Raw genomic sequence first — 14,493 nt, 5'->3', positions numbered from 1 at the left:
ATCTGCTCCCAGGGGGCCCTCCACATGGACCTGCCAGCACCAAGCTAGGTCTCCATTTGTCACTGAGGCCAGCATCTCGCTCTGCACTGCCAGCTCAGACCCCCGGTGTGCAGGGACAGACACTTACTTGCTGCAAACATGCCCCTGAGCCATTTGGCAGACCTGAGGATCCCAGGACGCTGGGCCCTCATTACCGGGACATGCTCACCAACAGAGTGTGTGCTGAGTACTGACGTCTATCATTCTGACCTTGAGCCCGTAATGCGGGGGATGGGCTGAGGGTGAGCCATGCGTGCCAGCAGCAATCTCTCTGCTTGGCTGAGCCCACCAAGGAAGAAAAAAGATAGAGTCATTTCTTTCACTGGTGGTGGCAGTTGTTTTTGTTACAGATCTCTCTACCTCAGGGGCAGTGAGATCCATTTGCTATACAACTGCATCAGAACATTAGGAAGAACGCATCGTACTGCCATCTCAAGCTCTTTGTTAAAACTGCTCTTCCCTGTGACGCTCAAAAAATACATGCAGAGGTCTAGGGAGGGCAGGGCAAGAATGGAGGACTGGTATGCAACATTTAACAGAGGCACATCATCAGTGCATTGGCTCTCCTCAGCCTTCCTGTACACAGCTCCCATGCTGCCAGTCCCTGCTCAAAAGCCTGCTGTGGCTCCCCATGTCCCTGCCCTGAGTCCTACTTCCTTCCCTGAGATTTGGTGGGGGGCGGGGGCAGGATCTACAATGTTTAATCCCACTCCGTCTCTCTGCTGAATTGCAACTGCTAAACCCAGTATGTCTGGTAAAACTCCACACCCTGCCTCCCCTAACAGATTATCTTTATTCTTCCTTTCTTCTCCATATCGCAAGCTTTCTTTCAAAGGCCACTCGATGTTTGCCTCTCCTCTTCACTGGTTCTGATTATGCCATAGGGGGACATCTTCCTCCAAGCTTGGTGCTTTATTAAATCCTTCAGACCAGGATACAGTTTTTTAACAGCCTTTAGTGTGTAAAATTCCCAAGATATCCATGGGTCATCTAGGCCCAGTTTGGAAGCCCGTAAGGGTCTGTCTACTGTGTTATCCTCTTACATCCAGCCTGACTTCCTCATGCTGCCCTTTATTGGCCTTGTCTTTGGGTTGAGTCCTTAGGCTTTCTGCTATCACTGCCCCTGCCCTGCCTTAGCCTGTACCTTTCCTGGCATCTACCCCTACATGGAAACCCTCCTCAGCAACATCACTAGATAACTGTGGAGGCCGGTCGGGGTCCCTGGGATAACCTGGCAGCAAAACAGAACCAGTATCTCCTACGACCACTCAGAAACACTGTCTTTCCTTCACTCCTTGGTTCATTCCAAACCAGAGTATGCACAGAAAGGGAAGGGTTTGTTTTGTTTCCTTAACTTTGAAGTTTCCATGATGTTCTCTTTTGACGTCTTCTGTATACACAGATGCACAAGTAAACACACACAAACACATAAAACCCAAATCCAATAAAAATCAAATTAAAAAATAGGTTAGGCAAACTCAAGCCACTAAAAAGTGCAGTAAGTGGCTAATTTTTATTATTCCTCTTAAATGCCTGAACAATCTTACAGCAAATCATATCTTTATTTTAAAAAATATGATATACTCAATGCAAACCCCGAAGGGCACTTTGGAGAGAAGCCAGGCTATAGGTTTATATTCTTCCCATTTTCAAATAAAATGCAAAAGAAAAAAACTAGTAATCATTTTAATGAGCCTTTAAATAAATTATTGGCTAGAGCACACTGCAGTAATTTATACAGGGAGCTGAATACATATATTTGCTGAGAAAGGGACTTTGTGACTAAAGAGTGAATTTCCAAGAATTACTTTAGATTCTTTTTCCTTTAAGTGATTAGTTTGAGATGAACCACACTTCATATCCACTCCATCACTGGTCACACTTGCAAAGACAGGTGGAAACCTGTAAACCAGGGTCTCTCCTCTCAGTGATCCACTCTCTTCTGACTTCTTAGCTCTCCTTTATTTGGATTCCTTAGCCCCCAACAAAGTTTGCCTCTTTCATTCTTGGGAAGTTACTTTCTGGATCACTTTCTGGATATACTAAGAGGAAAAAGGTTTGGACATGGAAATGAAGAAGGTAAATGAAGAAGGTTTGGCCCAAGATCTGATTTTCCTTTTTTCACTCCTTCCTTTCACACATTTCCCCATAAACCCTGCTGTAGCCTCTTGGTAACTGTTGACTGACGAGGCAAGAGTTGTGAATTGACAAGAGTGGGACCATTTCCCTCCATCAGCAGAATACTCCACCTCCCTCAGGCTGTCAGCAAGTTTGATTTTAAGAGACAAGAAAAAAGTTTGGGAGGAAAGAAGGTGGCAGTGGGTCCTCTGGACAGGGCAGGATTGAGGCCCTCGAAAACCCAGGGTTCTGGGAGGTGCCGCCTTCCCTCAAGGAAACTGAGATGCAGGCAGCCCAGCGGGGGAGGCTCAGCGGCCCCAGCGGTCAGCACAGGGGGCACGGCCAAGGAGCCAGGGACCAGGAGCCTGGGTTCTGGTCTGTGATCATAATGCCAGCTCTGCCTGAACAGATAACAACCCTCCCTTCCCTTTCTGAAGCTTATTTCCTCCAATACAATATTATGTTTCTCATTTTATCCTAATTTTGCTCCCAAAGGAAGAGAGAGGTAAATGATCCTTTATGCTCATTTTACAGATGGGATGACAGAGGTTTAGAGAATTTTACTGATTTTCCCTATCCCCATAGCTAGTTAAGAGAAAGACCTAGACCAGAAATCCTAGTTCCTTCCCCAGGGAAGCATCTCTTCCCCAAGAGGGCCAGCCTCTTGTTTCTCAGATAGCCATTTAGCCTTGAGCACACTACTCAACCCTTCTGTCTCCTAACAGGCAATAGGCAGTTTGGATTTCAGGCCCTTGGTTTCTCATCCAGGTTCATCTGAAGTAGGATCCCAAAGGCAACAGCCTCTGGACTCTGGGCCAGAGAACTGAGAAACAATGGATGTTTGTAAGACCCTACAGCTACAACACATGCTCAGTGAGACAGGTGGGGAGTCCATGTCTCCACCTGTCCCCTGCTCGCATTCACCTGCAGCTGGGGTTTTCTATCATATCTGAGTGCTCCAACTATCAATGGCCTGTGGGTCTGTACACAACACTGGATTGGGCATCAGCAGACCCTGTTCCAGCCCTGGCTCTGCTACAAATGACTTCATGACCCAGAGCAGGTCCCCAAGTGGTCTCTTCTGCTAAATGAGAGCTGGCACACACAGTCCCTGGGGGCCCTTTTAGCTCCAATGTGCAGCGAGTCTAAAATTAAATATGAGTAAAAGTGAGTTAGTTGAGCACATTAGACCAAGGTAAGGGACCATGAACAAGTCGTCCTCAGCAGGTCACTGGCCTCTTGGTGCCACACTTTCATCATTTGTAAATGGAATAATGACAGTACTGCCATGACAGGGTTCTGGTGAAATATGAAATGAGTTTATTCACATAAAACATTTAGAATAATTTGGGGCACAAAGTTAGATCTCAAAAAATGCTAACTTCTTGTCATTGTTATTATATTATCATCATCACTGTCATTAATATCACAGACACGTGTGACCTCTGAAAACAAAAATGCAGATTAGGAGGGACCTGCCTCACTTGCTCTACAACACAGGGCTTACTATACACATTCTGTGAAGGGATAAGGCAGGGCCCACGGCGACGAGATGCCCGCTGAGGGTGTGCCAAGCAGGTGGCCATGGAGGAGGTCATGATGCAGCAGGGCTTGTCCACTGCCTACTTTCACGAGTGTGTCCTCACGCCTGGGCAGCCAGAACAGACAGAGCATCTCCAGTTCCCTCTCCTGCAAGAGGAGGGCTGCGCATGCCTACACGGGGACAGTGACACTCATGTGATGCTGTATCAGCTCATGCTCATGGAAGCCCTCTGTTGTGTCACTGAGGATGCTGCTGCTCTGAGTCACACCAGCAGAGCCAGTGGGTTATAGGAAAGCATCCACCATCTGACCAAGGAACCGTAACTTCAGAAAAGACCTTTCCAGCCTGGATGAAGGGCTTAGCTGGCCAACATGTAGCCATTAAACCAAGAGCTATGGGCTCACACCTTCCAAGGGCTACCCAGCTGGCTGTGCATTGAGTCCAAGGTCCATAGACCATCACATATCACCATGCAGTCCTCTGAAAGGCACTATCCAAATGGTGACCATCCAGACAACCCACGCTGGTGGGCACCTCAGAAAGTCCAGGAGCTGACCTTGCCATTATACAGATAGGAAAATGGAGGCTCTGAATACAGACTGGCTTACTAAAAACCACAGTTACCCAGGGACAGAAAGTAAACAGAGGTCTGTCTTCTTTTCCTACTCTAAAGGTCTTGCCCTTCAAAGACACAAAATAGTATATGATTCCTTTGAGTTAAAGGGAAGTTTCTGTGAGCCACACTCAGCTGATCTCTCACACAGATCATAAAGACATCACTGGAGGCCCTCAGTAAGAGCACCTACTAGGGGCGCCTGGATGGCTAAGTCGGTTGAGTGTCAGACTTCGGCTCAGGTCGTGATCTCACAGTTTGTGGGTTTGAGCCCCGCACCCGGCTTTGTGCTAACAGCTCAGAGCCTGGAGCCTGCTTCGGATTCTGTGTGTGTCTCTCTCTGCCCTTTCCCTGCTCATGTTCTGTCTGTCTGTCTTTCTGTCTCTCTCTCTCAAAAATAAACATTAAAAATTTAAAAGAAAACAAAAGAGCACCTACTAAGAGTTATCTTTATCCTGTGGCCCCAAAGGCCACTTTGCAAACACCAACTTTTCATCTGGAGAATTACTCAGAATTCAGAATACAGTACATGACACCACCTGGATACAAGGAATTAAAATGGACTTTGGACAGTTTTCCAGGCCCAAACTCCCAACTCCACATCTTAGCCTAACTAAAAGACTCCAAAATGCAAATGTTTCACAGGAAAATACGCAGAGAGAATCAGGAGACATGGCAAGGATGTGGCAGCCTCCTGGACCCTCATACGCACACACAAGCAGTCATCTGGAGCTCCTAGGGGAAGCCCCTTTGTGGATCAGCTGCTGCAGTCCCCACTGGCCCCCGCCACTCGCTGGCACTCCCTACCTGGTGCTGGTATGCATCTGAGTTTGAGACCTCAGCTCTACACATGCAGCCATTTTCTCTGCATGCATGCTGTCTGCCCAAGCAGACTGCACTCTGCTTTTTTTTTCTTAATTTGATTTATTTATTTTGAGAGAGATAGAGATAACATGAGCAGAAGAGGCATAGAGAGAGAGAGAATCTCAAGCAGGTTCTGCACTGTCAGCACAGAGCTCAATGTGGGGCTTGAACTCACAAAACCATGAGTTCATGACCTGACCCAAAACCAAGAGTTGGATGCTTAACTGACTGAGCCACCCAGGCAGCCCCAGAAAGCACACTTCTTTCTCTTTAATTTTTTTAATGTTTATTTATTTTTGAGAAAGAGAATGAAAGAGTGGGGGACAAGTAGAGAGAGAATGAGACACAGAATCTGAAGCAGACTCCAGGTTCTGAGCTGTCAGTACAGAGCCTGCCACAGGGATTGAACTCCCAAACCATGAGATCAGGACCTGAGCCAAAGTCAGACACTTATTTGACTAAGCCACCCAGGTGCCCCTGTACTGTGCACTTCTAAAAGCAGGAAATCCCCTTCCAAAACACTTGGCTCAGAGCTAGACCTTTAAAAGATTGCTGAACAGCCTGAAATCTTTCCACATTCTCCTTTTTATGATCCTGACTGCTTTGCTTTAGTGTAAGAGACTTTAATATCTGTGAATGGGAAGTCTACTGCCCCAAAGCAGACTCTCCCTGGTTTCCCTGGTCCTCCAACAATCTCAGGAGACATGGGCAGGGAAAGCAGGAGGCCAATCATTTAAAATTCTGTGTTTTGCTTTCTTGAGAGGTTTTCCCATGCATCAGGGAGCTCAGGGTTAGGCTGCTTTATTAAGACAATGATATGGGAATAACCAAAATGGCCATGTTCACAATGCCTCTTTAACAGCCTGACAGAAGTGGCTTGCTTGTCAGAGAAATCTGACTGGTAATTCCCACTATATTTCTGCAGGGTAGCCTGGAAGTAATTATCCTTCTCAATGGTAAAGCAATTAAGAAAGGACAGCCCAACACTCCCCTCCTCTTCTAAGAAACTGCTAATTCTCTAACAACAATGGACAGAAACCCCCCAGGAGCAGAGTTAGTCCTATCAAGGCACTGACTATACTTTCCTGGTCTTTATATCTGTGCCAGGGCAGTCAACTTCTAGGTCAGAGTAGACAGTGTGGCCCATGCGGTCAGACACCGGTGAGTGGGGATCCACATGTTCTTTTATAAGAAACAAGTGGCTCACTTGCCTAATGGGAATAAAAGTACCAGACCCTAGGGATTAAGAGCAAAATTTAGGATGGAGTGTAGAAGCGAACTCAGCCCAAGGCTTGAACTTACAAGGAGCTAAGAATTATCCCATTTTGATATCAGACCTTACGGCCTCCCCACACCCCACCATCTACAGAGGCATAGCCACCTCTACCCTGCAGTGATTTAGTCACATTGGCTGGCAGTCAGACCTTCCTATGCTTTCTGCCATTTCCAAAGCACTGTTTCCAAATCTGCAGGTGGCAGGCACTTTTGAGCCAGAGCAATTAGACCATAGCATGCCTGCCTTTCCCTATCCACTTAAGGATTTGTTCTCAAATAGGCATCTGGAGGAGCCAAATCTGTCTCTTGTCGAGGCACAAAGCCTTCAGCATGTTTGTATTGTACAAAGCCCAGATCTATTAAATACAAGCTTGACCTTGGCACATGTCATTCTGCATGGATCAGAGGACAAGAATCAGCTGACAGTAATGAGTTCTAGAAACCTAGAGACATTTGTCTCCTGTGAGCAGAAGAAGCTACAAGGAACTCAGACTCACCATAGCAGAGTCCCTCCTCTGGGAGGCAAACCACACACACACACACCTGCATTGAGAACTAACACACTGCTCTTCACATTCAAAGTGCCAAGCTCAGTACATCACCCAGGCAATAAGCTATTTGGCCAATGACTGGTGAAAGGAAAACAGGGAAGAATATGGAATTCACATCATAAACAGGACAGGTCAAGGTCATTAAAATAATGCTTATACCACCATGTCACCTAACAGTCTAGAACAACTTCAACTGGAGTAGCTCCCAGCATTTCATATCAATCCTCCCATTTAGGAAAGACTAGTAAATACAGTTAATGCAAATATCAATTTCCTTAAGGAAGTCCAGCATTGCTAGATGTATCCTGAAGACTCTGTCATTCATTATCCTTACCAATGGGAAAGTTGATGCAGACCCACAATTTACAAGTAATAAAGCCTTGGGGTAATTGACATAAGGGTATTTCCTTAGCTCATCTACCTTCTAAAGTGGCTGAGGGGAGTGGAGGTTATACAGATTAAGCTCCTAAAAGGCAATTTAGCTTAGTAGGTACCCAACTAATGCTAAGATTATTACTTGTAGACAGAGACTACACATGCTAACCGTTCTACTTTCAATCTGATGGTTTTTGGCTATCTGCATTTGGAGATTTTATGTCATCAAAAAAAAAAAACCATTAGAAAATCAGCAACTATATAAATACAAGCACAATTTATACTGTTTTGCCAGGGGCCACAGATCTCTGATGTTCTCACAGCCTCCAAGAAAAGTAGTAGCCATCTGTTAAATAAATAACTCATTAAGTAAAGAGCAAGGGTGTCCACAGGACTCACTGAAAATCTGCGGGATTTTTCACTGGCTGTCAATGAACATGGGCAGCTACAGATAATGCGAGCACTGGAGAATCAGATCTTGCATAATGTGAGCTGAGATGAGAATCTAGAGACCACAGGTTTAAACTTCAAGAAATAGTTAAGAAGGAAACAAAACAAAAAGTTGAATTACAAGGTCATAATGACCAGAACACTAGGGCAATAAGGAAACAAATCAAAGTGTTTTCATGTAACTGAGTGTTTATATCTATCATTTTGCCTAAGTAACTGCTTAACAGTAGTTCTAGTAAACTGAATATTCTGGTTAAAAGGAAGCCACCATGTAAGTGTTTGAATTGTCAGCATCTAGAGGCTCAGAAGACAATCAAAAACACTTACAATAAAATGAAACAAAATCTAATTTCATTTTCCCTTGGATGATTCAGAAAGAACTTCAGGATCACACAGTCTCCTTATGAATTAGTTTCTACTGCTATTTTAAAAAAGTAAATAAATCCATGGCAATAGCCTGTCATTTGTTTTTCCTCAATCTGTGTGAAGAAAATAGCTAGGCTTTTAACCTCTTAAATAGAAATTAATTGTGCTTTGATGTCTCAGAGAAGACAGACAAAATAGGTCCAACTTTCATTACGTGGTGATGAATTCCTGTGAGAAACTGCTCCAGAGAGCCCGTGGTGCAGAAGACACCTCTAGAAAGAAGTGGAGACAGTAGCTCTGCGCCAGTAGTCTCTGAATCCCAGCTTTCTGTTCTTTCTGACCCCAGTATCTGCTTTAACCAACCCAACCCTTTGTTGCCTTCATTTCTAAGCACAGCAAGGCTGTAGCAAGGAGAGATAAAGAAGTCAGAGGTCAAAAGAAAAAAAAAATCGAAAAAGACCAAAGGAGACATTAGTAGAAACCCAACAGGAAACAGACGTGACAGATGGTCACCAAAATGGATTCAAACATGCGTGACCCTCTACATCCCACTTGGGGGAATCCTCATGAGAGGGCTGACCTATCATCTACATAAAAATATGATTATTGTGTTGTGGTCATAGGTCAGAGATCAGCACTGAAGGGCACCTGTGATGTGATAAATGTCCAGTTTCTGTTTCTCCCACAGTACACACCCACTAAGATATGACTCCATCTGACCTCATGTCACTGTACAAAGCTTTATACCACAAGTCATGAGACTAACTGGCAATGCAGCCACCAGTCAGCTGAGTGACATGTGTGGATATTTGTGGGCTCCAGCTTCCTTCTTAATGAAGGGAGACGGGCAGAGGTAGAATTGAGACACCTCACTTCTGAATCAATTCAGTCCAGTTTTATCATGTGTCCATTATGGATAGGGCACCAGCTTTAATCAAAGTCAAGAAGCAACTGCCCCAAGTTTCCAGAGCAAGACTAGAATGTAAAATTTAATACTAGACTGTAACTGCATAGGAAGAAAAGGGGCAAAGTGTGGCCGGGAGCAAAGAAATGTGGACTAAGAATCACAAGTCCTGGCCTCTAACTTGGCTCCTTTTTTCACCCGGTTATGTGGGCCTTTTGGTTTCTGTTATCCCATAAATCTAATCTGTAAAATGAGGTTACTGGTACAGACAAACGATTCTTAACTGAGACTCCATGGATATCTTGGGTCCATGGGTGGGATTCCAGCTGTTCACAAACTACTTACACTGGTTTTCCAGTTTTATGTGCAGGGGCAGGTTTGAAGAGAAGAGATCCAGAACTTTGATCGCTTTCACAAAAGTGCTGAGGTTCAACAACTATTAATAACTACTCATATAAATAAAATCCATGATCCCTTCAGCTCTAATGTTCAAGAAGTCACATGACAATACTGAAAACTATGGAAAAGACAGCATTTTGGGACAAAGGAAAGACAAACTGCTCCACTAAAGCCAGCAATAGGTGTCCGAACAGCCCTCCTGCTGACCATCACTTTCTGGCACTTGACTGGTGGGCCTGGTCTCAGGTCTGGGGCTCCCTAGCTGGATGGTTGGGTGTCCATCATCAACGGTGAACCAGGAGTCACCCACTCTGCTTCCCCCGCTTTGTTGGGGCTATGGAGGCAAGAGTGGGAAGAAGAGGGAGCTGTGAGTTCTTGTGCTAAGGGTTTGAGTGAAAGCTGCTCTGCTCTGAGTAGCATAAAAATCATCACCCCAGCTTGGCCTCCACCAGCTTGGAATCAGAGATTAGGGAAATCTGCACAATGGGTTGAAGCTCACCCCTGCACTTATAAAGAAAGGGCGAGAAATCCACTGGGGGAATGCAAATCAGATCATACACAAGAGGAGAGCATGGCAATGCCATTTTCAGCCTTCTAGATCCCTGGTATGTTTATAGGGGCTAGCCCTGCCTAAGTTTCAAAACAGCAGTGCCTTTCTGGCAGTAGTAAGATCACCTCTTCCCAGAGCCAGTATACTACATAGTATTTATTTTCAAAACCCGTCCATCATTCCATGGAATCCAGGTCCCCTCCTCCCAGTGGGTCTCCATGACCCACTTCATGGGCCCCTCCACATCCTGGCTCTTAAGTAAACTGGAAAGTCAGAGAGCAGAGAGGCCACCAGAGCCAGGTCTGCTCTCTCATCCAGCAGCAGCTCGAGAGCAAGCTGGTGAATCCAGGAACTGTCTCTCCTTCCCTCAATAGAAACAGACTCCCTGTTTCCCAGGCGCCCTCTGAAAACAGACCAGCAATAGGGAAATGGTGGAAGAAGTCAACTCTAGAAACAAGCAGACCATTCTCAAATCACAGATGTGTTACTTCTCACTGTCTGACCTTAGGCTAGAAAAGGAATCTCTCTGAGCTTCAGTTTCTTCATCTGTAAAATGGGGACAATAATAACATCTATCCCATAGATTCACTGTGAGGATAAATAAGGCATCCCTGGCACAGAGGAACACCTTACAAGTTATATAATCTTACTGTTGTTGAAATTATTATTGTTGTTGATAGAATTATAAAGTGTTTTTGATGTTCTCCTTGGCTTATAAAGCGAGCCCTCTTTAACTGACTCCATGGCTGATAGTTTTCATCTTCACTCCTGACCCCTGGCAGCCCTGCTACGCACCCCCTCACCAACCAGGAAGCACTCAGGACCCCTGAGGTAAGACTAGGGAGTCTTACCTTCCTTTTGTTGGTGGGATTGACGTACAGATAACTGAGAACAGTCTTCAAGCCTACTTTGTCATTCAGCTTTTCATAGGTGGTTCCATAATCTGTAGACCTGCAGGTAAGAGAGAAAGAAAGGGAGAGATTGTTTTACCAAAGGAGAGATTGTATTCAAAGGGGAGCAAAGCTCTCCTTCAACTTGTACCTCTGTTCCCAAATCACAGGTGTGATTCAGAGATAAAAGGCCCCATTAATTTCAGAACAGCAATTAGACTTCTGCATCTACCTAAACTCAATCCCCTTTACTCTCGGCCTTTCTGAGACCTACTTTTCCGCCCTCTGTGAGGCTATGCATACAAGTTGCTGCTGGAAACCACCTGCTCCACCTTGAGCCCAGGGCTTCCTCTTGGTGCTGTGGAGGGGCACAAGTTCTGGGTTGGAGCTGTGTGCAAGGCCAGAGACCTCCAGAGGTCACAGGAGTCCAGCCAACCTCCCGCTCCCTCCAAGGAGTCAGGCTCAGGGACCCTCGGGGTGGAAGGAAGCCCATTACATCCAGTGGCCAAATCAGGCCGCAGCAGGCAGAGGGTGTGACACTTTACAGAGGAGCGATGGTGTGCCAGGGTGAAAGCCAATGCTGTTGAATTTCTGCGAACAGTTCAGTCTGATTATCCTGTTTGTCCTTTGGGTCTAATTTCCAGGGTTCTCACCTTACAGCAAAACCACAAGTCAGGACTCAGAGAACAAAGGCAGGCCAAGCCACAGACTCCTTCTCCATCCCGCCTTTCCATGGTGGAGGAAGGAAAGCAGGTGCCAAACCCAGGAGACAGCCTCACTGTCATGCTTTTCACCTCACCCCACCCCTCACAGTCACCCCTCTCTCTTCAAATCACTGGTATCCTCAGCTCTGCAACCCATCTTTCCCTCATTGCCTTCCTTGGCTACATCACAAAACTTATCCCACTCAGGCTTTAGAAAAACAGAGGTCAATTTATTTCCTCTGTGGTCACCCAACCTCACAGGTGCCTACATTCTGCCCCAAATCTCAGATCCCAGCTCCAGCTGGGTGCCTCCCCTAGTAACTGCCTGTTCCTGCTTTTTCCTGGATTCTTCATCCACCTTCTGTCCAGAATCTGCTCCTGTCTGGCCTCCATCTTAGTTTGACCAAGCCCAGTAGCCCAGGTTTGTACTATATGATGACCTTTCAGAATTATCCCCACCCCATCTAAACTAGTAAATCCCATGTGCCCACGACCAGCTTGGATGCCCACCCTCACCTCTGTTAAGGCTTCACTAGCCCTCTTCCCAGTCACCCTCATCTCACTGCCCAAGAACAAGCTTCCCCACCCATTACATGTACAAAACACTCTTTGATTTTGTTGACTTGAATTTCTTTGAGTTCTGTTTCTCCTAGCACAATGTAAGCTCCTGATGGACAAGGAACCACCAGAGAATGCTATGATGAGATGAAAGAACATGACTTTGGGCCTAGCAAAATCTCTATATCATCACTAGATCCACAGCTCTCTGGTTGAATGACCATGTGCAAGTTACTTAACCTGTTAGACCCTCAGGTTTCTCAAATAAAAGAATCAGGGTAATTGAGTCTTATAAGTCATTGGTAAGGATGCAAAAATAGAACACATGGAAATCCCTGTAACAGGATGAAGGTATAATGAAATGCTAAAAAAATAAGATAAAAATGAAAAGGACGTTCTCTTCTCTCCCCAAAATGTACAGAACCAGGTTTCACACATCACACTCTCTCAGCATGTTTACTGAATAAACAAACATCAGCATTTCAAATCCCTTCTTGGCTACTGGCTGGCTCCACATGGGCAGTGGCTATGGTAACTTTTATAACCAGCCCCCACTGCAAAATGACTTATCTTCTGTCTCCTTTCTACCTTTAAGCATAGGGACTCCTTCCCATCTTTCTCATTGCCTTTATCTCTTAAACCCAGCTCAGTCTCCAAGTCTTAATGATCCTATCACCTAAATAACTGGGACCCCGGTCTTTTTATCCTCACCCCAATGCTGTGGCTCATGCATCATTATTTTTGCAATAATCCCCCAACTGGATGCTCTTCTTCCAGCCTTTCCCCCCTCCCACCATCCTCCATGCTGTCATCAGGCTATATTTCAACCTCCCAGCTCTGTCCATCTTGTCCCTCGTAGTAATTACCCACTGCCTACACACAGTGAGTTTGTAGCTTCCAAGCTTAGTCTTGTCAAATTTGGCTTTAATCTTCCTTACTAGACTCATTTCCAGCCATCTGCTCCCTGTCCCTTTCTCTCGAGGCTCACTCAACTTTCCTGAATGTCTTTCATTTTCACTGCCCTCCTATCATTCCTTTTGCCTGAACTATCCCTGCCCTATTTCCTCCTCTTGGTGCATTCCTCTCCAACCTTCAGAAACACCAATATCACCCTCCTTCCAGCTTCCCCACTGGGAAATTAATCAAAATTTCCTTTGTGTTCTCATATCACATTGTATATACTTCTATTTTGGCTTTTATCCTATGGTTTTAGTCATACTCTTTTTATTCTGGGATCTCTTCCTTGACTATAACTCCCTAAGAGGAAGAGCCATTTCTTATAACACCCCCAAAGCCTTGCACAACTTCTGGTGCAAAGCAAGTGCTGAATGTAATGGTTTGTATGTTGTTTTCCTTTGCTTTGTCTTCATTTGCAAAAAGGAATGCATGGTCACAAGTTCTTGCCCAAATGCTAACATCTGGGAGCAATTCAAAACATAGCCACACCTAGAAAACACACTTCATAGAGTTGGATGCTGGCACAATTGGAAATTTCTACCAGCATCTGGTGCCAGGGAAAAACCTCCAGTTCACTTGCACTAGCATCAAGGTTACATGATCAATCACTCCAGGCTCCTATCCTCTCCAGGGCAGGAAGGAGACAACTTAATCTCTAGAGGCAGTCAGGTGCATACTTTTACTAATCCAAATAAAATATTTTCTAGGATGAATCACTTCTTGATTCTGTACTCTTGAAGGCTTCATGATAGCATGGTGTGGATAGAGAACACTGAATCTGGAGTCTGGAAATCTAGATACTAAAGCATACACAAAGTGTTACTTGGGACAAGCCAATTCTCTACACCTGTTAAAAAATTTATACAGACCTCATTAAAATGGTAAGGAAGAGTTCATTCAGGGCAATGGCAATAGGTATAGAGACCAATGTGATGGGGTTTTGCAATAGGAGACACTGGGCTCAGCTCTGAAAACAACAAAAAGCAAGGAATTTATAGCCAAAGAGAAGGGTGGGAGTCAGTGAATGGACCATTACTAGAAGGTAGAGTAATTCCTTTCTGAACTGACCTGATGGGATTCTTACTGAAGGCAGGCCAGAGTGACAGACATCACCTACAGCAGGGTAGGGGCTGAGGAATTCAGTCAGATATTGAGGGCCGGGATTCTGCCTACAGGTACTTAGCAGGATTCATGCATGGTAAAACTTGGACACACCCAAGGACAGGGCCTCATTGACAAAGAGCTCAGAGGGTCTTGACTAGAGTTTGTCCAGGAAAAGAGTCTGTCAAGCCCCATTTTAGAGGTTTTACTCCAATAATCATAAGGCCCCATCTGGA

The 14,493-nt window shown here is 45.2% G+C and overlaps 1 protein-coding gene across 1 annotated transcript in view; it reads right to left on the bottom strand.

Annotated features, from left to right (window-relative positions):
• Positions 1 to 14,493, bottom strand: part of SORCS3 (sortilin related VPS10 domain containing receptor 3) — a 585,972-nt gene that overhangs the window by 332,868 nt on the left and 238,611 nt on the right. The window contains exon 3 of the mRNA XM_029932551.1: positions 10,899 to 10,998. Within this exon, the coding sequence (XP_029788411.1) occupies positions 10,899 to 10,998 (100 nt within the window). The remainder of the gene's footprint in view (positions 1 to 10,898; positions 10,999 to 14,493) is intronic.

The sequence above is a fragment of the Suricata suricatta genome, chromosome 2, assembly GCF_006229205.1.
Source record: "Suricata suricatta isolate VVHF042 chromosome 2, meerkat_22Aug2017_6uvM2_HiC, whole genome shotgun sequence".
NCBI lineage: Eukaryota > Metazoa > Chordata > Mammalia > Carnivora > Herpestidae > Suricata > Suricata suricatta.
The sequence above is the reverse complement of the archived record's forward strand: the minus strand, read 5'-3'. Positions and strand labels throughout refer to the sequence as shown.